The sequence below is a fragment of the Petaurus breviceps genome, unplaced genomic scaffold (genome assembly GCF_028583685.1).
Source record: "Petaurus breviceps papuanus isolate PSGF00001 unplaced genomic scaffold, PetGlider_PUasm1.0 582, whole genome shotgun sequence".
NCBI classification, from domain to species: Eukaryota; Metazoa; Chordata; class Mammalia; order Diprotodontia; family Petauridae; genus Petaurus; species Petaurus breviceps.
In genome coordinates, this window is record NW_027186390.1 from 7,930,638 (window position 1) to 7,958,026 (window position 27,389).

General features: G+C 39.7%; 2 protein-coding genes across 8 annotated transcripts in view; one reads left to right on the forward strand and one right to left on the reverse strand.

Annotated features, from left to right (window-relative positions):
* Window positions 1-11,624, reverse strand: part of FARS2 (phenylalanyl-tRNA synthetase 2, mitochondrial) — a 631,346-nt gene extending 619,722 nt beyond the window's left edge. For 4 of the 6 annotated variants that reach the window (XM_069103545.1, XM_069103541.1, XM_069103542.1 and 1 more), the window contains exon 1: window positions 11,438-11,623. The gene's annotated coding sequence lies outside the window, so the exon portion shown is untranslated. Of the gene's footprint in view, window positions 1-11,437 lie in introns of all 6 variants that reach the window. The other 2 variants (XM_069103546.1, XM_069103544.1) reach the window with 1 other exon arrangement.
* Window positions 11,625-13,192: 1,568 nt separating this feature from the next.
* The window catches only part of LYRM4 (LYR motif containing 4), a 214,924-nt gene continuing 200,727 nt past the window's right edge, over window positions 13,193-27,389 (forward strand). For both annotated transcript variants that reach the window (XM_069103547.1, XM_069103548.1), the window contains exon 1: window positions 13,193-13,341. In XM_069103547.1, coding sequence (XP_068959648.1) covers window positions 13,256-13,341 — 86 coding nt within the window. In that variant the 5' untranslated portion in view covers window positions 13,193-13,255. The remainder of the gene's footprint in view (window positions 13,342-27,389) is intronic.

A 27,389-nucleotide genomic window follows, 5' to 3' on the forward strand; every position in this document is an offset into this window, starting at 1 on the left:
AAGCTGAATAATGACAGCCAAATGGGAGAGGTAAGTCATTGGTTATGCCACATTCCAAACGGATTTTAATAGGATAAATACTTTGTAATAAATGTTATTAAGTCTGAGCCCAGGAAGTGAGGTGGTATAGGGGAGTGTCCCCAGGTATATGTGTGCAGAGAGGAAGAAAATGTTAGTACCTATATTTTTGTTATATCTACAAAGTAAATAACACTTTGTAAATTTTTTTTAAAGCATCCACAGAGCAGTTACCAAGATGATGAAGGAAGGGCTCTGAGTCTGTTATATGAAGATCAGTTGAAAAAAGTAGTAATATTAAACTTGGATAAGAGAAGACTCAGGCAGGACAAGTATAAGAAAGTCTGTCATGTTGAAGAGAGTTCTAGACCTTCTATGTGTCAAGGACCCCTTAGGCAGTAAATTCTATGAACTCCTCAAAAATAATAAATTTAAATGCACAAAATAAAATACATAGGATTAAAAGAAAAACCAATTATACTGAAATAATGCTATCAAAATATTTTTAAAAACAAATTCATGGATCTAAAAATAAGAACCCCTGAATTAGAATCATTCTGTCTGGCTACAGAGGCCAGAGGAAGGTAAAGAGACAAATGATATCAGCGTTTGACCTCAGAAAGGAGAAGCAGGAGAAATGAAAAGAGACTGCAAAGAGACACAAATAAGAAGTATTTAGACTTCATAACTGGAATAAGAGCATAACAATTAGGGCTCTCCAAAGGCAGAATAAGCTGCTTCAGGTGGAAGCAGGTTCCCTTTCCAAGGAGGTGCTCAAGCAGAGCCCAGAAGGTAACTTGTCCTGTCTATTATAGTGGGGATCACTTTTCATGTATGGGTTAAGCTGGATTGCCACTGATTTCTATATATTGTGGCTTAGGAACTGATTATGGGGAAAACTTCATCATCCTGGAAGATCCCAACAGATCCTGGAACCCCACCTCATTACCACCTTCTGTGTTCCAAAATCTCTCTTTAAAGAGGGGGCCCAGGACAGAATATCATCTTACTTCTTGCCTTCCCATCTGGCTACATTTTGAGACAGGTTTTTCCACCATGTACCTGCAACAGGATGACTTCCCAGTACCTACCTCCCCCACTCTTTTCAGCTTTCTTTTGAGAGTTTTAAGTTCCTTAAGGGCAAGGATGATATTGTTTTCATGTTTGTATCTTCAGTGCTTAGCACAGTGCATGGTGCACAGCAGGTACTTAACTACATTTTAACTGACTGATCATGGTCCATTCCAACACTAAAATTCTATGATGCTGATTTTGTGATTTATATCCCAAATTTATTAAAAACTTACATGACAGTAACTTTCATCAGAACTTCTAATATTTTTGGAATAATTCCAACTCATTTTCTCTACCAATATATTAATTTTTTAAATCTAAATATACAACTAAAATCAGGCAACCAAAAACACTACTCCAAAATGGTCATCTATTATAACTGGCAGGGGAGAAAGGCAGAGCTCTATTGCTGAAAATTATACTAAAATAAATATTCATATTTAGTTAAATCTATCTTGCTATGTGTCAGGGAGGGGGAAGAAGAGACTTATTTTATCTTAAATGAAGCAAAAGGAAAACCTCTTGCTGAGAGGTAAGATATTTTGTAAAATCAACTGTCAACTTACTCAACATTTCAGGGTGTCTGCCTACAGCTAGGGAACTCTAAGATAGCAGGACAAGGGATCAATGAAGTTGGAATCTCTATTAGCAATTTGCTATGACTTTCTAAGACCCTCAAAATAGATTTTAATTAAGTGTATTTGAAAAGTGCTTATACAGAGTTGCTAATGAGCCTCAGAAGAGCCCTCCCAAGAGGAAATTATTCATCTATATGAACAGACAACTAAAAAAGACCTATTAAACTGGTTATCACTAAGCCTTATCAAAGGGATGCTAATAGGGAGAAATGTAAATGTAGCTTAAAAGACTAAAAGTTACATCAAAATCAACATTTCAGAATCTCTGAATTATGTATCAAGATTATTTATATATACTAGTTAGCTTTACAAATAAGAGAATTCTATTAAAAATGTGACCCACTACATTAAAATTCAAACATACATGCATGAAATAAAACTAAGTTATTCAATAAAAATGATACAACACTCATTTACAAAAGCTGTGCAAATAAGAGAGAACTCCATTAAAAATATGACTAAATTAAAATCCAAGTATAGATGCTGGAATATAACCAAGTTACCCAATAAAAATGCTACAAAGGTCATTTAGATGTTTTATGGCTACACAAGTGTAATATAATACCAAGCAAAGGCAACTTCCCAAGTTCAAAATACCAGCATAGGTGCTCTCTATTTTATTCAGTGACAAACCAAGAACAGAGAAGATCAAAACATGACATCATTCCAAATACAGCATTTACTAAATGTGATTAAATAATCTCCAAGGACTACCCCACCCCAGGACCTTCCAATCATTCAATCAATTACAAAGTCCCTGTTCTAAATACTTCTCCACCCCTAGGCTATACCTTCATTTGGTCCATCACAAAACCCCTCTTCTCAAATGGAGATTAGTTTCCAAACATAGGTAAAGTACCTTCATCTGTCAATCACAGAGCACAATAAGGTCAAAAGTTCCCCACCCCTGGATCACAATTGAATCTACCCCAGAGTTACATCAAGTTTAAACACAGCACTTAATACCCAAATGGAGGTCTTTTCTTCATCTTGACACGAGGCAAGTTCTCAGCAATCTTAGTTCCTGGGGAGACAAGGCTTAGCAAGGCCATAAGATACATTGCCAATCCCTTCATGAATTTATCCTCTGTCTGTAGAACAGTCCTAGAACCCCTGAACACATTAGCAAAGCCCTCTCCCAGGATTTCTGTAAACATACAACAAGAAAATCCTTCTTCAGGGCTTCTGAACCAACAGAAAGGCTCCCAGACCCCTGCAACAACAGCACTGTCCTTCACCAGTGGACAGTATTCATTCTGTCTGCAGGACAGTCTTCAGACCCCTGCAACAACAGCACTGTCCCTCACCAGTGGACAGTATTCACTCTCTGTCTGCAGGACAGTCTCAGGGCTTCTTAGCGAACAGCCAGGTTCCAGGACTTCTTCAACAAAAGGACTGTCTTTCACCAGTGGACAAATCTGGCAAAACAACATCAAAACAGACAGACAAAGTACCAGCAAAACAGCCATGTCTCCTCAGTCCTTGGCAGCTCAGGGGGCAGGTCTCAAAAGTCCAGGGCAATTCAAAGCAGCCACCAGCAATTCTCCTAGTCTCTCTCCACGAGGTGCTGCTTCCAAAAAGATCTTCCGCCTCTCTCTTGTCTCTCCAAATCTACGTCACCAGCTCCTCCCAGTTCAGGACTTTCTTTTCACATCAAAAAGTCCATCCCACAGGTGGGATTAACAAGCTCTGGGTTTTAACACAATCAATTTGAAAACCAAGCCAATACAGGGGAATCTTTAATTGCCATTACTATCACAACAAGGAATATACAGCATTCAAGACATAAACATGACTCCAGACCTAAAACTTAACTGTGCTCCCAAACTGACTACAATAGGTCAAATTCAAGGTCCTATTTGAATTATATCACTTTTGCAACACAGATCGGCATATAATTCATTAAAATGAAAAGATAGCACTAGAAAAGAAGGCATATAATTCATTAAAATGAAAAGATAGCACTAGAAAAGGAGCAATAGAAACAAAGAATATGCACAAAAGGCTTAGATCCACTCATTAATTATGTGAAGAGAATTATTTCTTCATTATATCATAATGAGCACCCTTTATTCTACACAAGCATTTCATTATAGATTGTTTTGGCAGGCAGCTTAAAGCCAGTGAATAACATGTTAGACAGCTTATTATTCACATAATAATTCACTGCTATTAGGGTAATTTGCCTTTTAAAAGCAGGAAGTACTCGTAGACAATCTTTGACATAACAGTCTTATACTAATAGATTGAAGACAATTGGGTGGCACAGGGGATAGGGTGCTGGGCCCAGAGTAAGGAAAACTATTCCTAAATTTAAATCTTGTCTCTGACACATATTAGCTCTGTGACCCTGGGCAAGTCACTTAACCCTGTTTGCCTTGGTTTCCTCATCTTTAAAATGAGCTGGAGAGGAAGTGGCAAACCACTCCAATATCTTTACAAGAAAACCCCAAATGGGGTCATTGAGGAGCTATATTTGACTTAAACAACTGAGCAACACAATTTTTAAAATTAACAAACTTTGCAACTCTAAGGAACGATACTGCAACTCAGTACTCCTTGGAGTGAATAGAGCAATTATTAAACAACAACTGCTACTTAGTATTTAATAGCTGAGTTTTGTTGAAAACATAATTTGAAAGTTTATTAGCCAGCCTACACTCTACATTTGATCAGCCAAACAGAGGTCTCACAGTGGTCCAAGAGTCAACTATAAGAAGGCTGTTGCTACCAGGGAAAAATGAGTTCAAACCCTAGCTCTTTCACTTACTACCTCTATGCAGATGATTCTAAGATGGTTATTCAGCCCTAACCTCTCTCCTGACATCCAGCCTTGAATCACCAACGTCTCAATCGGTGGATGCCTCAGAGTGTCCTGTACATATCTCAAACTCAACATGTCCAAAACTGAACTCTACCTTTCCCCAAAAAAGTCCCCTTCTCCTAACCTGCCTACCTACTGGCACTAGTCATCAGTCAATAAACAGCGACTAAGTGTGTCCTATGTGCCACGCACTGTGCTGAGCACTAGGGAGACAGAGAAGCACAAGTGCCTTGGAGGAGCTCTTGCTACCCTCTTTCCCAGTCTAGCAACCTTGCTGTCATCCCCCACTTATTACTCACAATCAACCTCCCATGGTCAACCTGCTGCCAAGTCTTGTTCCTCCTTCCACAACATCTCTCCTGAGTGTCCTCTTCTTTCCATTCACAGTCAGCATGAAGGGGTAGGTTATCATCTCATTCATACATGAACTGTGGCAAAGAACTTCAGGCCAGTCTCTGCCTCAAGTCTCTCCCTACTCCAGTCTATTCTCCGCTAGGCAGCCAAAGTAACCTTTTTAAAATGCAGGTCTGAGGGGCAGCTAGGTGGTGCAGTGAACAGAGCACCAGCCATGGAATCAGGAAGACCCGAGTACAAATCCAGCCTCAGACACCTCAGACTCTTAACATTTAGTAGCCATGTGACCTTGGGCAAGTTACTTAACCCCAACTGCCCTCCAAAAAAGCAATAAATAAATAAATAAAATGCTGGTCTGATTATGTCTCTCACACACACACACACACACACACACACACACACACACACACACACAGACAGACAACTACTAGCTCCAGGATCAAATACAAAATTTGCAATCTCTGCTATAGAATATACTGAGGCTGGTAGGATCAGGAGTTATGAGCTACAGTGGTCTAAGCAAACTGGGTGTCCCAACTCTGTCCAGCATCAATATGGTGGGCCCTACAGTGGTCCCCTAAGTGAAAAGAATGAGTCTAGGTCAGAAAGAGTCGAAGTTTCAGTGCTCGTCAGTTGTGGGATCAAACCCATAAAAGGCCACAGCACTTCAAAGCTGGGCAAGAGAAGGGGACATAGTCTCAAAACAGACAAAAAAGGGAAGGTGAGACCACATCACACTCCCCTACATGACAAATTCCACCTGGAGAAGGTAAAGGAATAAATACTTATTAAGCAAGAGCTATGTGCCAAACAGCTGATGTGCTAAGCCTTTACGGACACTATCTCATTTGATCTTTTCACAACAACCTTTTGAGGTAGGTGCTATGTTCCCCATACAGGTAAGGAAACTGAGGTAGGCAGACATTAAGTGACCTGCCCAGGGTCACAGAGCTAGAAAGAATCTAAGACTAAACTTGAACTTATGTCTTCCTGAATCACACCCAAATAATGTCTTCAGCTCCCTCTGACTTCCAGACTCAAATATGAAATCTTGCTTGGTTTTTAAAGCACTTCACGACCTGTCCCCTTCCTACATTTTCAGTTTTCTTACACTTTACTCCCCTCCACATTCTTCACCATTCGGTGACACTTACCTTCTTGCTTTTCCTCATACCCCATTCCAACTTGCCAAAGCCTTGCCTTTTCACTGACAATGTCCCATACCTGGAATGCTCTCCTTCCTCTCCTCTAACTTCTGGCTTACCTGGCTTCCTTCAAGAGTCAGTTCAGTAACATATTACAGGAAACACAGCTTCTCCTAGAACTGTCAGAATGATGCTGACTAGGGATTTGAACTAACCAAATGAAAAGTGAAAAACTAAATATTTGTTGGGGCTGTGTAAAACTAATTTAGAATATAGTTTCACAGGAGCTGCTTATTTCAATACTGAGACAGAACTACGGCCTGACTGTTTCTCTACTGGGCTTTGTGCTTAATTTATTAGTAAAACATAACTATAGTTTCACTGGTGTGGGTTATCTATTGATTCAAGTAGATTGACAACTTCTCCCTACCTTAATAATTATCTTCATAAGCTACTCTAGAGGGAAAAAAGGCATCACCTGGTTGCCAGCCACCTAATGATGAGAGTTGCCTAATTACAATGCAATATAATAATACTTAAGTATATCCAATTCAACAAACATTAAAATCTTACTTCTGGCAAAGCACTGTGCTAGATAATTATAAACTCATTCTGGACAAAGATCTTCTCTTATTTATCATTTATACTAATAGCTTAATTTGCTGAATCAATAAATGTCTAAATAAATAAGCCATGTTATAATTTTATCATTAAATGTCTGTCAGATGAAGCTTTTAGTAAATTTTATTTGATTGTAATAAACTACTCTCAGGCAGGTGCTGCTCAGAGAGCATAGTTATTTTCATATGCAAAACCAATCAGAGAGAATGCTGGGTGCAAGGACTTAGAAGTCTGTTAGAATACAGTCTAACTTTTGTGATGATGCCTTCAGCTCATGATTTCCAGTACACTTTCTGGAAGGACATATTCATGATAGCCAAGTGTAAGGCTTCAAAGCAGTCCACAAGTCTTTGGCTTCTTCCATTTCTTTAGTCTGAACCATGTTTTAACACACATTTCACCATTTCTTCCTGTGTCACTTTCAAAATAAAGTCATCAACTATTAATGAGTGTTTCGATTTGTCTAGAATTTTCAACTGCTTCACAAAATTTCTTCTAATACTTTATCCTCTGCAACAGTTACCAGTATTAAGTGATGCAGTGGATAGAATACTGGGTCTAGAATCAGGATAGACCTGAGTTCAAATCCAACCTCAAATACTTATTAGCTATGGGACCCTGACTGAATCACTTAATGTCTGTTTGCCTCAGGTTCCTCAACTGTAAAATGGGGATAATAATAGCATCTATCTCTAAGGGCTATTTTCAGGATTAAATGAGATAATATTGGTAAAGTGTTTAGGACAGTGCCTGGCACATAAGTGCCATATAAATGTTAGCCATCATTATTATCATTACACTGAGCAGGAAAATCATAAAGATTGTTGGATTTGGAGTCAGAGATTTGGTTTTGAATTCATAGAACTACTTCTATCCAATTGTGTGATCACCTACATGTAGGTAAATTAATCAATAAGTATTTATTAAGTGTCTGCTATGTTCCAGGAATAAATAAGCTAATCAATGACCAAAAAAAAAAAAAGGCATAAAATAATCCATTACTCAAGAAGCTCAAAGTCTATTGGGAGAGAGAAGATGCAAACAAACAAAATTACAAGAAGGATGAACAGGGTCACCTGTTCAAAAGGTGCTAAGGGAAAAAGCTAAGACTAAGGACAAATGGCTAAGGCTTCTTGCAGAAGGTAGGACCTTATTTGAGATGTGAAGGAAACCAGGGAATCCACAATGTAGAGATGAAGAGGGAGAGAAATGGGGAACAACCAGAGAAAATGCCAAGAAGAAGTAGGGAGACCAGTATCAATGGATCAGAGTACATGGAGACAGGAGGACCTGGGTTTGGATCCAGCCTCAGACACTTAACACACCCCAAAAAAACTAGCCGTGTGACCTTGGGCAAGTCACTTACCCCCAACTGCCCTCAAAAAAAGATAAACAAACAAACAAACAAAAACAGAGTACACGGAGAGGAGTTAGGTATAAGAAGAAAGGTAGAAAAGCGTCAAGTAACAAAAGAGCTTTAAAAACCAGAGGATTTTATATTTGATCTTGAAGGTAAGAGGCAATCACCAGCATTGCCTAGCAGAGTGACATGGTCAGATCTGTACTTTAGGAAGACTGATTTAACAAATGAATGAAGGATTTACTGGAGAGGGGAGGGACTTGAGACAGAGACCAACCAGCAGACTACTGCAATAGTCTAGGCATGAAGTGATGAGGGCATGCATCAGGATTGTGGCAATGTCACAGGAGAGAAGGAGGCAAATATGAGATATAATTTTTTAATAGTACAAAGGCTAGAACTTGTACACTGAAAGGATATAAGGGATAAGAATGAGGGGTAGACGATGACACCTAGGTTTCAAGCCTTGGTAACTGGGAGGATGGAGATACTACTGACATGAGGAAAAAGGAAGGTTTGAGGGGAAAGAAAATGAGTTCAATCTTGGATAGACTTGAAGATGTCTATAAGATAACTAGTTCAAGATGACAAATGCACTTGGAGATATGAAACTGGACATTTGGAGAGACAGTATTGGACAAGCATATCTGAGAGGCAACTGAAGAGAGATAATAATAGAAACCATAGGACCTAATGAAATCACCATGTGAAATAGTATTGAGGGGAAAGAGGTTCCTCACTAACCCAACTATGCCTCAGTTTTTTCATTTGCAAAATGAGGAAATGATCACTACTTCACAGGGTCGTCATAAGGATCAAACAAGATATCTGTAAAGTACTTTTCAAATCTAATTGTAATAGATGTCAGTTATTATTTTCATGGATTCTTTTTGCTAAAATTCATCATGAACTACAAGACAAGATATCCCAAGTGTCTCATAAAATTATTTTTTATTTTGCTTTTGAGTAACTGATCAAATAAATCTACCAACTCCTTAGTTTGCCTCTCCAAGAAGAACTTATAAAGCCCTCTTCGATTGGGAAATAACTTCCTTTTATCTTCAGGCTTCATTTACTAAAAGAATATCAGTATTGATGTACCGTGTTTCCCCGATAATAAGACCTATCCCGAAAATAAGCCCTCCCCTTACTGTGCAAGATTCCTCTAAAATAAGCCCTCTCCCGAAAATAAGCCCTATTGAGATTGCTACTGTAGTGAAGGTGATCCCCTGCGCTACACGCTACATTACGGTACCCTCTGTATGCACCATCCCCCCCAAACGCACGCCACGCTCCGAGCTGCATCCAATCAGAGCTGAGCAGTGAGTGCGTCATCCTGTTCTTCTCCAGTGATTTGCTTATTGAATAAAGGTACATTTTTTTGTTCACATTTACCTGTTTATTAAAATTGCTGTCAATGTTTATATTAAAATAAGCCCTCCCCTGAAAATAAGCCCTCTGGTGTTTTTCTGTCCAAAAAATTAATAAGACAGTGTCTTATTATCGGGGAAACATGGTAGTTCAGTTGATCTAACAGTATGTCACTGTGAAAGTGAAATTAGGGGAATTTTTTATTTGTCTTTTATTCATAGGTAATTATGGCCAAAGAATTCATTACTTTGTGGCCAGTCTAGTAACAATGAACTTCACCATTACTGGATGGTACTCAAAGTTTATTCAACCTAGTAAAATACCCCACAGCTTACACTCTGCTGACTTAGCTCTCAAGAACACAAGTCAGTTCCACATCAATGTGAAGCATTTATGTAAATTTGTAATTTCAGATTCTTTTTATCTACAATTTTGCTGACAAGTTTAGATTTGGAATCAAAAGTAGAATACAAGCAACTTGAGGTCAGGGACTGCTTTTCATTCTGTATTTCTATCTCCAGGGCCTAGTATAGTGCCTTGCAAATATGTTGGCTATAAAGCAGGTGAGTTCTGGATATGTAATTTGACTACCAGGACTTATGCTAGAAACTGTGTAGACATGGACAGGGAAATGAATACTGACTCTCAATTCATGATGATGAGACTTATAGAGAGCACTTTATCTAAAATATAGATAGACATTGGAGAGGGAGGGAGATAGAGGGAGAGGGAGGGGAAGAGGAAGGGGATGAGGGAGAAGGAGAGGGAGGGGAAGAGGAAGGGGGAAAGGGAGGGGGAGAGGGAGGGGGGAGGGAAACGGCAGCAAATATCTAGGCCTGGGGCCAAGCTATGTGAACCTGAGCAAATCACTTGCCCTTTCCTCAATCAGAGAATTGGGTAAATAGTAGCAGCTACCTGTCAGAATTGTTGTGAGGCTCAAATGCAATAGTAGGCATTATGAAAAGGCTTATCTTCCCCCAACACCCCACTACTATATCCTGAATTAGGTAAGCACAGTTCATCATTTAACAATTTTATAATTGTTTTTAAAAACTGACATTCAGTCTTCTCATGTTGCAACCCTCAGGAGCAAGTGAAAAGTTCACCATAAAAATAAATGCAGTACATGAGCTAAAATATGTTCTGATATATAGAAGTTGTATGAGGAATTCGATCAAACCTATCACATTTAATCCAAATTCAAATACTGTGATTTCTATGCAAAGGTGGGAAGGGTCAAGTATGTCAGAAAACACGGATCAATTGTAAAAAAAAAATAAATAAATAAAAGGTAAAAAACTTATAGAAGACGCATGCCTATCATGAACACTTTCTTCAAAACGTGATTCGAGGATGTTAAGATATGAAAGATACCAAATCACATGAGATTTGAGAGAGGAAGAGTGGGGGAATGAAAAAAAGAAAAGGCAAGGAAAATTATTCTTCTGTTTCGGAGTATAAAAACAAACTCCAACAAGTCTTTGTGGTATGATATTTCATTCATGTAACACTCTGAAAATACCTGAACTGCTTTTCAAGCAAACCACATTTGGATTAGAACTGACCGAGCCTTCCTGGTCCTGAGCTCAGTTCACATTCATTCTCACAGGAGGGGGAAAAAGAAATAATTTCGGCCCAGTGTCTAAAGCTGAACTGCCAGGAAACTACTCAAAGTCAAGGGGGGCAGGAATGTGCATCAGACGACTTCCTGTGGAGGTGGCAAGCATGAGGGTCTATCCATCTTTTTAAAAGCCTGAAGAAAAGGCTTTCCCGCACTTCCCGTCTCATTTCTGAACTTCCTGCAGACTCTTGAACTGAAAAATAAAGACTTCTTTTTTAAGGAGCTGAATTCCTCCTAGCCAAACCTACTGTTGACATTTCCCCCTCCACACGAAACCAATGTGACAAGACGCCTCGACTAAGGGCTAACACAAACACTAGGGAATCCTGGGGTCAGAAAAATCCAGGTACAATTTCAAACTCCTGCTAGTAACCCACATGAACATTTCCAGAAGGTAGGCTCCGGACTCACCAGCTACTCTGCCAGAACAACCCAGACGCCGGAAATTCAAAAACTGGAGATTTAGCCGCTGGTTCTGTTTTAGGAAAGCGACTTGAACCCACTGGAGACCTAAACCTAACTCTCATGCAGTCTGGGCGCCGCCATCTTGAAACTCACGCGGGTCCTTCCTGAAAGGCCCCATAAACAAGTCGTCCCAAAAACTGCCTGAACATAAATAAAGGAGCCTTCGCCTAGCAGCTTCACCATGCACGCTTCAACTCCCTGTGCTGCCAGTACTATACTCTCTGAGCGTCATTTTTCTGCTCTGAACATACTTAAGAGCAGTTTGCTTTTGGTAAGAATGTATTAAAACTACAGGCAATGCTTTAGCTACCTAAAGGCCCACAGGCTAGAGAGGGCAAGTGTGGTTGGCAAGCCTGTTGCAACTGACTGCCAAGTTTTAAAACAGGTCCCTAGTCTTGGCAGCACAGGAGCATAGATCTCTGGTTGAAAGAGGTCATCCGTACCAACACTCTCATTTGACAAGTGATACAATTGAAGTCCAAAGACGCGAAATGACTCAGAAGTCAGAGTTGGAGAGGGCCTCTGAAGTCCAAGTCTTACTTAAAAAGCAACCCTGTATAACCACCTCACTAAATTGCTCAAGCTCTGCTTGAAGACCCTAGGAGAGGAGGGTTCTACTACCACTTGAGGCAACCCATTCCACTTTCGGATAGTTCTCCTTATGAAGGAAGGGAGGGATGGAGGGAGGAAGAGAAGGCAAGGGAAGGAGAGATTTCCTGAATTTTCTCTATGCAACTTCCACCTCATTCTGCACTGTGGGGCAAAACAAAATAAGTCTAATCCTTTTTTCACTTGACAGACTTTCAGATACTTGGAAACATCTATCTTGTCCGTTCTGAGTCTTCTCCAGGCTCGCCCAATGTCGTACAGGAAGTAAGCAAGATCTGAACACTATATTTTATCTTCAGCACTAGGGATAGGAACTGCTTCCCTCTTAAGATGAACATGGTCAGGCTTTGACCCAGGGACAGGATCTGAAAAGATCTAAGGAAACAGAAGGAGTTAGGAAAGCTTGCAGCAAGGTGATGCACCACTTGCTTTACCTGGGACATACTTTCTGCCTCTTACACCCACACAAAGACACCCATCTATATTTGCCACAGGTGTAAATCATTCAACCTCCAAGAGTCTCAATTTCCTCATTTGTAAAATGAGCCAGGTGGACTAGATGACCTCTAAGGTCCTTTTCCCAGCTCTAGAAGCTGGAAAAATCACTCATGCCTGAATCTTGGAGATGGAGCAGCGTCCCAAGCCCCGATATCCCTCGTTGGGCGCTATTTTTCACTGGCTCTGCATTGTCAGTGCACTTAAAATAGACCAAATAGTAGAAGAAAACCAGGGGGTGATGCGGGGGGGGGGGGGTTAGGAAGGCGCCCCGAGTAAAGCGTTCTCACTTATTTTTCCCAACTTCAAGCTCAATGACCCTCCAGATCCCAGCTGGGGCTCTGGCCGGGCAGGGAATCCCCGCCGAGGTTTTGACTTTCCCTGACTTCCACGCCTTCCCCTCACTTAGATGCCCAAGGGCCTGCCTGTTTTCTTTTTCCAAAACATCGCGGACTCTAGAGCTTTCGAGGGCCCTGGCAGGAGCCGGAGAACCGGCAAGGGCGGACAGTCGAGTCCCAAGCCGATCCCGTGGCCCCAGTCCTGGAGGCGAGGGCAGCTCGCGCCTCGTCGGCCCCGGTTTTTATTCGAGTCCGCCCCACTGTGTCAAGTGGGGCCTCCGGGGAAAGGACCCGTTTGTTTTCTGCCCCACCCCTTCCCAAAATGGCAGCCTCCAGTCGGGCACAAGTGCTAGATCTCTACCGGGTGATGCTGAGAGAGAGCAGCAAATTCACCTCTTACAATTACAGGTGACCCTCAGCGGGCTGGGGCCCAGGTGGGGAGGGGCCTGGGGGCACGCGCGGCCTGGGGGCGTTCAGCTTCCCCCCACATTCCCCCAGGATAACAGCGCGAACGCACACCGGATCCAAAGGGCGACCCTAAGCGGGCACCTGGGGGCTGCGGCAAGCAGGGGGAGGGGAGGGAGATCTCCTTCTGGTCTGTTTCGCCGAGAAGCTTGTGAATCCCTTTGCAGAATGAAGCTCTGAAAGGCGTAAAACAAAATACAGGGGATGACGAAGGAAGCCAATCCTCTTATAATACGGTTATCTAAAAGTTGGGGGAGGGGAGAAGTCACAAGTTCACAAACTTAAGGTAGCACCCCGGTCTGGGAATGCACCAAGCTGTAGCTCTGCTCTTCAGCAGGGAGTAGGGGTTGGGGTTTTCCATGATGAAATAAAGTCCTCTTTCCTAAGCGTGGTCGAAATTCAGGATCACTGAGGTCATAATAATACGTATTATTAGTAATAATAGTTAACATATCTCTCTACGGCTTGCAGAGGGGTGGACACATGTCTCCTTTGCTCTACAACCCTAGGAGGTGATTTACAGTAATAAGGCGTGTGGGACACTTCTTAACGGTGTAAACGGAAGGAGAGATTTCTCTTTAAAGAGGGTCTGGATATTTTGCTTTAAAAGCCTAAAACAAGTACTGTAACAAGAAAGAGAAAGAAAGGAGGGAGGGATTTCCTAGCTGCAAGGGACTGAATTGTTTTCCCCTCCTCTCTTTGACCCTTCTGCTCTTTATGCCCTTGGTGAAAGCTGAAGCTGGTGAATCGAAGCAGGTAGGCTCCTGGAGAGAAATTAATGGATAACCTGTTGCATGTGGAACTTCACCTGGGGAAAGAGGAGATAGTCTCAAGTGACCTGTTAGAGAGCTTTCTGTCTTGGTCAAAGTTTTGGCTACCATTTGTTCTGGGTTCTTTTTTTCCTGTAATATGATTATGACATACTAGGAATTCTCAGCTGTCAAATCAGCTACTGTGCTGTGCGGTATCATTAATAAAGTGCAAGGAGATGAGAAGCAGATTATTTATACCACATTTGGAGTATTGTATTCAGTTCTGAACTGAACTTTTAAAAAAGAACTTAACAGATTGGTTCCTATATAGAAGAGGTGTACCAGGATGGTGATTAGACTCAAAACCATCTTATAGAAAATTGTTTGAAGTAACTGGGGATATTTAACCTGATGACATAATAGATAACCTGCAGACATTTTGAAGGTTGCAATTTTCGGTCTAGGTAAACTTCAGCTTAATATAAAGACAAGCTTCCTAATAATTTTAGCTGTACAAAAAGTGAAATAGGCTCCCATGAGAAGTAGTAGGCTCTCCTATAAACACTGGTAGTGTTTAAGCAACCAGGGGATAATCACTGGGCAGAATGTTGTAGTAAGGATTTAGCCATTGTTGTAAAGGTAAGGTACCTTCCAGCATTCTTTCATTCAAAAAGCATTAAAATACGTACTGTATACTATGCTGGGGGAAGATGCAGTGTTTTTGTAGGACTTGGGACCTGCCCTTAAGGGACTTTCAGTCTCTGAAGAGGATAATGCAAAAAACACAGATAACTATAATATGCAAGAAGAATATTACCAAATGCAAAACACAGTGTTTTGAGGTACAATGAAAAGGTCATTACCACTGGGAGAGATCTTTGAAGGCTCTATGGAGGAGGTAGGATTTGAGGTGGGCCTTACAAGATAGGTAAGAATGCAGTAGGCATGGGGCGGCCAGGTAGCACAGCAGGTAAGAGCACAAGCCCCAGAATAGGGATGACCTGGAATCTAATCTGGACTCTGATACTTAGCACCACACCCAGAAATAACTGGCCTTGTAACCTTGGGCAAGTTACTTAACCCCAATTGCTTAAAAAAAAAAAAAGAATGCAGTAGGCAAAGAAGGAAATGGATAATATTTCGGTTATAGGAAACAGCATGAGCAAAGTTATAGGAGAGTGGTGTCAAGTTCAGATAGAAATGGATTCCTGCTGGCGGCATATTTACTAAAAATCCACAAATGACCATTATCATATGTTGTATTGTTTTCCAATTATATTTTAATCTGCTTTTGTCAGCACCCAGAGAATCTTGCAGACCACATTAATCAGGTGTCCCCAAGAGTTTGACACCTCTGGAGTAAGATAATCTTAGAGCAGAGAATGTGTGGAATGGAGGATGTTTGAAGTGTTTCCTTTCTGCTTAACCCTATTGTCTGTTCTTGTGTGCCAACCCCTACCCCAGCCTCCTATACCCTACCCTTCCTTACAAAATGGTAGAAACATCCTGGTTTCCACTTCTGACCTCTAAGAACTTAACTCTGTTCCATTTGGTTATAGGGAAACAGTGATATATGTATTCTTAATAGAAAGAAGACTCAGGCCCTTTTAGAATCTATACTTGAATTTTTCCCTGTATTAGGATAAAAGTTGTTAGCCACGTGGGTCCCTTATGGTGTGTTATAAAAACACTGGATTTAAAGCAAAGAAACTTGAGTTTGAATCCCAGTTCTGGGGGGAAAAAAACTACTTTGGGAACACATTAGATAGAATTGTGGACCATCAAGACAGGAATTCCAATTCAGCCTCAGACACTGACATTTTGTACCAAGGAAGTCACTTAACCTCTCTCTGCTTCAGTTTCCTCATTTGTAAAATGGGGAGGGGCAGCTAGATGGTGCAGTGAATAGAGCACTGACCCTGGAGTCAGGAAAACCTGAGTTCAAAATTGGCCTCAGACACTTGACACACTTACTTGCTGTGTAACCTTGGACAAGTAACCTCAATTGCCTTGCCTTCTCCCCTCAAAAAAAAAAAAGAAGAAGATGGGGATAGTAATAGCATTTACAAAGAAAAAAATGAGAATATTGGTAAAGCATTTTGCAAATCTTAAAAAGTGCTGTGTAAATGCTAGTTTTCTTGTTTGATTGTTGTTACACTGCAGAATTTGAATTTCACTTAAGAATTACTAGGGTTAGCAGAAATATTGCATAACCAGATTTATGCAGAAATAAAATTAGTAAGGTAGCAAATTGAAGGATGTATTAAATAAAAAGAAATAGTGAAGGTGAGAAAACTCCTTTGAAAGTTCTAATAATACTGTAGGCAGTAAAGACTTGAACTAGGGTGGTAGCAATATGAATAGAGAAAGGTTAGCCTCCAGAAATACTGCTAAGGGAAAATGGAAAGGAATTGCTAATTTATTAGAAACTGGATATGAGGTTCAAGGAGGGGCCCAAGATTAACCCAAGGTTTCAAACACAGGTAATCGGGTCATTGGAGGTATTCACACACACACACACACACACCCTGAAGTAAGGAGAAGCAAATTTAGAAGTAACGATAATAATTCATTTTTAAACATATTAATATTTGACCACAGCTCAGAGTAGATATATAAACAGACAAGAATTTAATATGTCCTAACAAGTTATTCTAGACTAATTCTGTAGCTTCTATTATTCTGTTAAGCATTTATTAAGTGCTTTCTAAGTTCCCTCATTCTACATAGATAGATATTTTCAGATGCTGGAAGAACATTAACAATGAGATGAATTAGGAAAGTCGATGTGTAAGAGACTGCCCATAAGCTGTGCTCTAACAAAGCTAGGAATTCTAAGACACAAAGGTGAAGAGGGTGTGGATTTCAGGCCTAGGAAGCAGCCTGTGTAAAACCTGGCGATGAAATATCATATATACTGAGCCTCAAGTAAGCCAATTTGACTGGAACATAAGTATGTGAGAGGTAATCACTTGGAATAACTCTGGAATAGTAGGCTGGAGACCAATTGTGAAGTGCTTCTACTGCCAGAAGACTTTGTACTTATCCTTGAGACAAGAGGGAACTACAGGAGTTTTTTAAGCAGGAACATGATATGATCAGAATTGAGCTTTAAGAATATTTCATTTTGACTATACCCAAAGGGCTATAAAACTGTGCATACCCTTTGATCCAGCCATATTACTACTAGGTCTGTATCCCAAAAAGATTATAAAAAAGGGGAAAGGACCTAAATATACAAAAATATTTATAGCAGCTTTTTGTGGTGGCAAAGAATTAGAAATTGAGGGGATACCCATCAATTGGGGAATGGCTGAACAAGTTGTGGTATATGAATGTAATGGAATATTATTGTGCTATAAGAAATGATGAGCAAGCAGATTTCAGAAAAACCTGGAAAGAAACTGATGCTGAGTGAAGTGAGTAGAACCAAGAAAACATTGTACACAGTAACAACATTGTGTGATGACCAACTTTGATAGACTTAATTTTTCTCAGCAATACAGTGCTAAGATAATTCCAAAAGACTCATGATGGAAAATGCTATCCATATGCAGAAAAAGAACTATTGGAGTCTGAATGCAGATCAAGGCATACTATTTTCTTTTGGTTGGTTGGTTGGTTGGTTGGTTGGGGTTTTTTTCTCATGATTTTTCCCCCTTCTGATTCTTTCACAACATGATTAATGTGGGAAGATGTTCAATATGATTGAACATATATAGCCTATATCAGATTGCTTGGTTTCTGTATCAACAATACAATACCTGATACCCATAGTAGCCGCTATGAATATGCAGATGTATTTTCAGGGTTGAATCACAAAATATAACAAACTCTCTTCCTGAAAGACGAAATCAAGATATTTATTCAGATACCAGAAAGCCATCTTACCATCATGGTAGCAAAGAAGTTTATACACGTCACCAATGCAGAGAACACCACCATCCCCAAGCCTTCCCTCCATTAGGCCTCCCCACAAACAAGCTCCCCTATGCAAAATTCCTCACTCTCTCACTCATGCCAGCTACTCTGCCTCAGCTTTGCCTCACTCTTCCTGCTCCACCCATTTGGCAAGCTCCTCCCACCATGGGCTCCATGTGACTCAAATTGTGCCTGGGCCAAAGCTCAGAGCATGTCACATGGGCCTATTAAGGGACAGGGAAGATCTTCAAATTCCCTTAACAGTACATCTCCTTGGAGGGGAGGGAGAGAGAAAAAAATGTGGAACACCAAATCTTATAAAAGTAAATGTTGAATACTATATTTACATTTAATTAGAAAAAAAAATACTACTAAGTAGCTGAAAAAAAGAATATTTCACTTTGGCAGCAATGTGGGAGATGAATTAAAAAGGGAAGAGCATTGAAGTAGGTTAGGAGGTATTTGCAGTCGTCTAGAGCACTATGTGAGAACATGTAGATTAGTGGGGAGAGGACTGATAGGAGAGGTACAGTGAACAGAACTTGGCAACCAATTGCTTGTGGAGAATAAAGCACAGGGAAAAGTCAAAGAAGACTCCAAGATTATTGACTTGGTGACAGAAAGGATACTCCATAGGAATGGGAAAGTTAATTGGAAGTCTTTTATAGAGAAAAATGAAAACATTTGTGAGTGAAATGCAAGAGGCTAGCTTCCCAACTGTCACTATCTGTGTGAAATTGAGCAAATTCTTTAACCTCTATAATCCTCAAATTCCTCACTATAAAATGAAGAAGTTGAACTTAGTGATCTCTCAAGTACCCTTCCAGCTCTGGCAACCCATGAATCCAGGATGGCAGTATCTAGGGAAAACTTTTGGTTTTGCTTTTTAGTGTGTTAAAGATATATGTGTGAAGGTGCTTCCCTAGTCAGTAAACTCCAGTGACTTCCTATTGCCTCTAGGATGAAAATATAAACTCCTCTGTTTAGCTTTTAAAGCCCTTCACAACCTATCTTTCCAGGTTCATTCTCCAATCTGTGATCTTGCCATTCCTCTGTCCCTTACACATGACACTCCATCTAACATTTCTGAGACTTTTTCCCATGAGACTGTACCCCATTCATGGAATAATCTTTGCTTCAAACCTCAACTCAAGCACCACTTCTACATGAAGTTTTTCATGACTCCATCAACTACTAGTGTTCCATCTTTCAAAGTACCTTGCATCTGTCCACTTTTGTATTTATATGAATTCATTCTTTTTATATTTTTCCCAGTGTAGTGGAAACCACACTGGCATACCCAGGATGACTGCTAGTACAGGTTCTTATATCTGCTTTACTAGGAAAGATATCTGTTTAAGGGGTCAACAGTCTTTTTTAATTACATTCACTAGTTCAGGGGGAAAGTCAGCAACCCTGAACTTCAGAGAAAATACAAGCAGAAAAATAAAGACCAACAGACAGGTCTCTAACTGCCTGAATCGAAGCAATATTGCTAGCACTTTACACATATCCCTGGATAGAGAGTGCCTTTACATCTAAGCAGTCAGGGAGCTCTGAACAGATGGCCACTCAGAATCTGGACTGGAGAATCATAAAATCCTTTTCATAAGCGAACCCCCAAAGCAAAATATACACACACTTCTCCAAACTAGAAGGAGGCACAACCCTTGTGACTTAGTGTCTAATTAGAAATTGGCAAAAGGTGTGAAAGCCTTCCTACTAGCAAGCCTCCCCTAAGCATGCTTCCCTTAATGGGCTGGGAAGATCTTATATCTCATTAACATTACACCCAGTCCCTTGGGCCTAGCATAGTACCTGGTTTTGATTGATTGATTAAATGATAGTTAAGCAGAAAAGGAGGAGCCAGTGAAGAGGGAAGGATTAGTGATGCTAGAGAAAGATAGCAAAGCCCTAGAGGTAGATGAAAGGAATGGGATAAAGAGCACACACTGAAGTATTAGGCTTGGGAGAGGAAAAGGAAGCTCACCTTTTCCTGTGAGCCAGGAGGGAAAGGAAAAGAGGTTAGGTTGAGAGAAATTGTGAAGCATTGAAGAATGTGTAATTCATAGGTGGGAAAGAACAATTGGAGAGTTTCAGTCAAGTATTTTTAATCTCAGTGAAGATGAAAGATCGTCTGCTGAGTGTGAGGGGGTAGGGAGATGAGGGGAGGATAAATTCAAAACTTGACGAGTATGAAAAAAAGTTTGGAACAGTTAATTGTAGTGGGAATTAGTTACTCTCTAACCATTTGATCAATTCTGCCCCTCTCCCTTGAAATCAAAGATAGTAATGCGCAGAAAATAGAAAATGAGATTGGTTGGTTGGTTGTTGTCCTTAGTTCTCTAAGAGGACCAAAATGACATCACTATGCTAGAGTCAAGTTTCATTGTATTTGACTGTAGCTCAGACCAATATGAGGAGCTCCAAATCCTCTACCACAGGTCAGGCACAAATAGTCTGTGTGAACATTTGGGATAGATTCTCTAAATTTGCGCATCCTGTGTTACTTTTGAGCTGTCTTAGTTCTGCTTTGCTCATAAAGCACAGCACCTTCTCTGATGTGGGCACACCATGCTGAGCGGTCCTGTGCCAACGTCTCCCCTGTCACACAATCAATTTCAGAGTTCTTAAGAGAGACCTTAAGAGTGTCCTTGTATTACTTCTTCTGACCACCATGTGAATGCTTGCCCTGTGTGAGTTCTCCATGAAATAATATTTTTGGCAGGAGTATGTTTTGCATTCAGACAACGTGGACAGCCCATCAGAGCTACGCTCTCTGAAGCAGAGTTTCAATGCTTGGCAGTTTAGTTCAAGAAAGGACCTCAGTGTCTGGTACCTTATCCTGCCAAGCGATCTTCAGAATCTTCATAAGACGATTCAAATGGAAGCAATTCGGTTTCAGATTCAGAAAATGAGATAATATGTTAATAAAGTGCTAAGACATGTTAATACCCTGTCATTTCTTCATAAAGTGTGAAAGAGTTTTCCTTCACTGAGTTAGAAAAGGAGGCTGAACATTGGTTGGTCAAAGATGGTCCACAGCTGTAATGATCCTCAAAGGACTGAGCTCTCCAGTTTGGGAGCCAGTCCTAACCCAAGTCAAAAGTTAGGCAAGAACCTAGCCTCTGAGAAGGAATTGTTCTTCACCTCTGGTGGTGGGGCAGGAGTCAGGGAGGAAGTGATTACTCTCTTTTCCTCTGTCCTGTCCATCAGCCAACCACTTTAAAGTGTAAGTACTCCGCCAAGAGGAGACTCTACATTTAGTGGGGAGCAGAAACACATATGACCTGAGAGAGCTGGACACAGAGAAGTAGCAACTCAAAGAAAGAAGCAGCTTCAAGGAACATGACACTTGGCAACAGCGAAGGAAGCCAGCTATGGATTCAAGGGTAAACTGGCCCTGACCCTGGGAGCCCTTTTCCCAGTGGAAGGATGGCTATGTGAGACCTCCATGAAGAGAAAAACTGTATAAGACCCATAGTATCTGCTGTATGAGTATTTATCACTACATTAGTCTTATTTCATTCCATCTGCAGAATACGATTGATGTAGTGAATAAGATAAAGAAGCAACACCAAGATTTGTACCTCCAGCCCTAAGCCTTACTGCCTGTTGGACATTCCCGACTACCTATAGGCATCTAAAGCCCAGCATATTCTTTCATTTTCTTTTCCCTCATCTCCCACCTTCCCAACTTCACTATTATTACAGGTACCACAGTCCTTCCTATTCTCACTCACTACAGCTATCCAGTAAGTTGCCAAGTCTTGTGGTATTGATCTATACGTCTTTTATACGGTCTCTTCTCTCCACTCACACAGGCACTACCTTGGTTGAGGCCCTCCTTACTTCTTACCTAGACCCCTGCAGGCTTCAAGTTGGTCTTCCTCCCCTCAAGATTCTTACCGCTATGATCCAGCCTTCACTTGGCTGCCAAAAGTGATTTTCCTAAAGCATTCTGACCACTTAATAAACCCCAGTGACTCTCTGTTACCTCTGTGGATTGTTCTGTGTGGCATCTGACGTGCTTCACAACCTGGCCCCTTCCTACTTTTCCAGACTTCTAACACTTTAATTGCCTTTACACCCACTGTGCTCTAGCGACCTGAGCCAACCCTCTGTCTCCCATTCCCATGCCTTTGTACTGTCTGTCCCCCACACCTGGGAACTTCTCCTTGCTCATCATCTTCACTTATTTTCCCTGGTTTTCTTCAAGTCTTCACTCAGCTCAAACCCCACCTTTGACAGGAGGCCTTTTTCCATCTCCTTACTAATGGCTTCTCCAAAGTTATTTTCTATCTACTCTATGTATCTCTATGTAGGTATTCCCTCATTAGAATATAAGCCTGTTGAGGGGAGTAAATTCTGCCTCAAGAATGATTTCAATAACCTTTAAGGAAAAATTAACTGAACACCAGTAGGCAGACAGAGGGAGGGCATATTGCTCCCACATCTGGGCAAAATGGGCAGAAATACATTTGAGTTAGTTTTGAAGTAGAATCCAAAGGAATCTCTGTAGTTTTGAAACAAACAGTATAAAATCTTCTGATATATTTTTAAGAGAAAAGGAAAATGTAGTTAGCTTTAAGTTTCTTTTTAAACTTAGCTTAACTTTTGCAACTAGTTTCGTTTTCTGGATCAAAGTATGAATTTAAGGACATCGCATCAGTTTTTCTTAGAATAGCCAGTTTTCCAAAAATATCTAACTTATACAAATTACAAGAGGAAATTTATTGTTATAAAATGAATTTATTTTGTCTTTTATTATAACTAAGAAAATGATAATTTCTTCTTTTAGTAGAAATACTCTTCAGAGTACTTTGTGAGGAAGCCATCATGTGTCTTAATAACACAGAAATACCATGTACTCTATTCCCATATATTCACACAATTTTACAAACATCTTTTTTTCTAATGATTTTTCATAAAGTTGACTAATTTTGTAACAACTTGAAATACTGTAGCTCCTCACTCTTATTTATTAATACAAGTGATTGTCTTTGAATTATTCAGTGGGTCCAAATTTCACGAAGGAGCCACACTTTTGTCGTTCAGTCATGGCCAACTTCTCCACGATCCCATTTGGGGTTTTCTTAGCAAAGTTACTGAAGTGGTTTGCCATTTCCTTCTCCATGATGAAATGGAGGCAAATAGGGTTAAATAACTTTTCCAGGGACACACAGCTAGTCTGAGTTCAAATTTTTCTGACTCCAGACCTAGAACTCCATTCATTGTACCTCCTAGCAGCATTTATAGATCTGTGTTTTGTCCTTAAGTTTATTAAACTCCTTTAATGCCAAGGGCATTATAATCCTCCCCTGTCTTGTCCTTTTCATTAAAACATCTGTCAGATGTACTGAAAAGTCTCTTGAGGTAGCATTTCCATCAAATTGTCAAAGTAACAAATCTTCCCTAACAGTTTCAAAAACATATTGTACATACATAATCAAATGAGTGTCTTTAAATACATCTGTTGCTTCATCCATTTACAATGCAAAATGTTAAGATTTTAGTAATTATTTGCAAAGGTCTTGAGATTAGACAGTTTTTCCCATTTTATTGTCTGTTAGTGAAGCCATTAAAAGCTGTTTTGCATATGATTTTTCAAGCATTGTTTTTATGCTATAAATAGCTGCAGTTAGTACCAGCATTTTTCATATCATTTGAGACTTTGTTAGCTTCATAGTTCAAAATAAGCAACCATATACAGTACACAAAATTGTTTTTGACATCAGAGGCACTTCTTTTTTGTTTTTATTTGTTTTAACTCAATGAAAATGTCTTTCTTGAAAAATTTTCTTGTCTTCCTAATGTATTCTACTTGCCATTTATTAGGGTGTTGTCTGCAACTTAAGTATTCATACCCAGCAAACAGTGGCTTTTCCTTTCTCTCAATAACAATAGTTATGAATCCCAGTGATAAATATAGTGGATCATATTTTCTGCATTCATGCCATTACTTTAAGCATCTGACTTACACTTTGTTTTTGCTTGTACTTTGTTCCAGCTAGACCAGTTGATTTCTTCAAACAGCTTATTTCCTTATCATAAATTTATTACTTATTTTTTATATTAGATATAGCCAAAAATGTGTCATTTCTAGATTGTTGAATATGTAACTGCTCTCAAGTTATTTCAATTTTTTAATGGTTGAGTTTTTTGACATTAGATTTTATTGTGAAATATAATAGATATTGTAATACTTTTAACTATTGGAGATTGCTTAATTTTAAGTTTGTACGCTTTACGTTGAAGTACACTAAACACTAGGTTGACACAACTCATCTTTGTCGTGACCCTACAGTGACTGATAGTAATGGTAACAAATCACACTAAAATTGAGAATTAACATACCTTCATTTAGATGTGACTTCCTTTGCATATCCTGTATTCAATAATTGCTGAGCTGTCTGTTAGAATGAGGTCCCCATGCCAGTCATTTGTTGACTTTTATTTGAACTTTATTTATTTTGAAAAAAGTGGTGTATTTAAATGGAAGCTGTACTTGGAAATATCTAATAATTTTGCCTTAGCCCCCTCCCTCTTCCCAAGAGGGTCTTTTGACACTTTTTGGCATCAGTTGTCCCCCAGCTGGGAAAACTGTAATAGACGTTGCTGCTAGGTTCTTGTCCATTTACCTGATTGCTAAATCATAGACTTTCTAAAATTGGGAAGGGCTGAGAGGTTTTCTAAAAGACCTTAGAGATTTTGGTAATAGTTACTAGGGTTTATCGAGCACTTTAAGGTTTTCAGAGTGCTGTATATATGTTATCTCATTTGATCCTCAAAACAATTTTATAAATGCTAATAATGCTATTTTTATTCACATTTTACAGACAAGGAAACTGAAGCATAGCCAAGTTAAGCAAATTGCCCAGAGTCACATAATTATGTGTTAGAGGGAAAATTCAAACTCAGGTCTTCAGGATGCCAAGTCTAGTGATCTATCCCCTATGCCAAAATTGTTTTGAAAACTGATAAATCCTATAAATGCAAAGTATTATCAACCTATAGCCTAGCTCCCACATTTTAACAGATAAGGAAAATGAAATTCAAAAATACTGAATTTTTCAAGTTACCTTAGCTAGTTACTGACAAACCCCAGGCTATAAACCTTCATGTCTTCTGTTTAGTACTCTTTCTACTAACCTAAACAACTTTCTTTTCTCTGTTAAAGAGCTGTGTCCTCTTTGATTCAGTTCAAATTAACAAACATAGTATCATAGATTCAAGGGACTTTGAAGGTCATTTAGTCCCGCCTGCACCCCCATTTTACTGATGAGGAAACTAAGGCCCAAGAAGTCTAAGTGACTTACCTGTTGAGGTAGTAAGTAGGAAAGCTAGGATTTGAAGGTGGTCCCTATACCTCTAATTCACATCCTGTTCTAGCAGAAGAACCAACAAGACTTGGTGACTGATTAGATGGAGTGGATGAGAGGGACAAGTCAAGGATGACTGAGACTGAACTGAGTGACTAAAAAGATAGGATTGTCCTCAGGAAAATTTAGAGAGGGTCAGGTTTAGTGGAAAACCAAATGTTTTAAACATCGGAACCAAGAGAAGAGATTAGGACTGGATGGATAGATTTGAGAATCATTTGCATAGAGATGAACTTGAAGCTATAGGAGCTGATAAATTCATCAAGAAAGAAAGTGTAATGAGACAAGAGAAGGGTCTAGAGCAGAGCTCGAGAGGATTGTCATAGCCAGCCAGGGAAGGGGAAAAGGATAAATATTATTCAGCAAAGATAAACTAGAAGATTCAATCCTGTTCTAAACCAAGCTTCAAAGTTTGAGAAACCGCACCCCTGAAGAGAGAATGTTTCCATGATTCATCCCATTACTCATAATGCAGCTAAACTGACTTTCTAGTTTCACAAAGACAAGCTGAAATTATTAACTGTCAGTTAATTATTAAATGTCAGTTTTACTTTCTAGTTCAGGTAGGGCCTTTCCTGTACACTGTGAAACAGAGTTAAAATGGCACAATAATGAACTCTATGAAATAATGGCCCTAATGAAGGAAGTTAATTACTCACGTTTTATAAAAGCACTTCCTTTCCAGGCCACAAGAAAACCATTTTAATAAACCTTCTATTCCAGTGAACACTGAATAGCATTGTAAGGAAATGAAAATGTCAACAGACCTCCAAAATATGAGTGTATCTGGGTTGTTTTTTTCTCTACTAGCAACATCTCATTCAGAAGTTTTAGTAACTATTGTTAAAATCTCACAACATGACCTCCTGCCTAATAAAGGCAGCGAGGTGGTGCCTTTATCAAAGTCAGAAAGACATGAATTTGAATCCAGCCTCATTTACTAGCTGTGTGATCCTGGGCATGGTACCTCTCTGTGCCCCAGTTTTGAAATATGAAAAATGAAAATATTAATAGCACCTACCTCACAGGGTTGTGTGAAGGACCAATTAATATGTAAAGTGCTTTGTGAACCTTATAGCACTATATAAATGCTAGTTATTATTACTATTGTTATTGGTTTCTAATTGGCCAAGAATCTATAGTACACTAATAACAGCACTTAACTTTGATAATTCACTAGATCCCTGAGCTCATCTTCCTGATAGCAAAACAAACCGAAGCTTCTCCACACCTCTTTCTGCACAGCTCTTGTCTGTGTCCTGTAAATCCTCTGCTGAGGCCTTTCCTCTAGTTCTTTTCATATTTTGTGGTTAATAGAACAGACCAGAGAAGCTAGATTCAGGAACAATCTCACATAAGGAGACTAGTTTTCAATAAAACCAAGAGCACAAACTCCTGGAGTAAGATTCTCTGTTTCCTAAGAACTGGGAAAAATTGGAAAGACTGCTCTGAATCATTAAGAAGAAGAGAAATACAGATTGAAACAGCTTAGATCCATCTCATACACCTCAAAGTGTCAAAGATGATAATGGCTGTAAATAGAGTTGGAGGGGCTAGGGGAAGGTAAATGCTCTATGCATTATTGGCCTAGTTACTTTTCTACCATGACTTTAAATTGTGGTAATTGAAAAGTAAGTAACTTGTTCATTCCCCTTTAACTCAACTAACCCTCCATTCAGCATGATATACAAGAAGGTCAAAGACAGTAGGACAGGACTAATATAGACTGTATATCCATAGAAGCACTTTTTATGGTAGGAGAAAACAAGGAATAAAATAGATGTCCATCAGTTGGGTAATTGCTAAACAAAGTGTGGCATATAAAAAAATCCATCAACCCATTCATGAGGAATTCAGAAAAACATGAAAAAAATCGTATATAAACAAACAGAGCAAAGTAAGCAGGACAACATTAACTACAATAGTGTAAATTTTT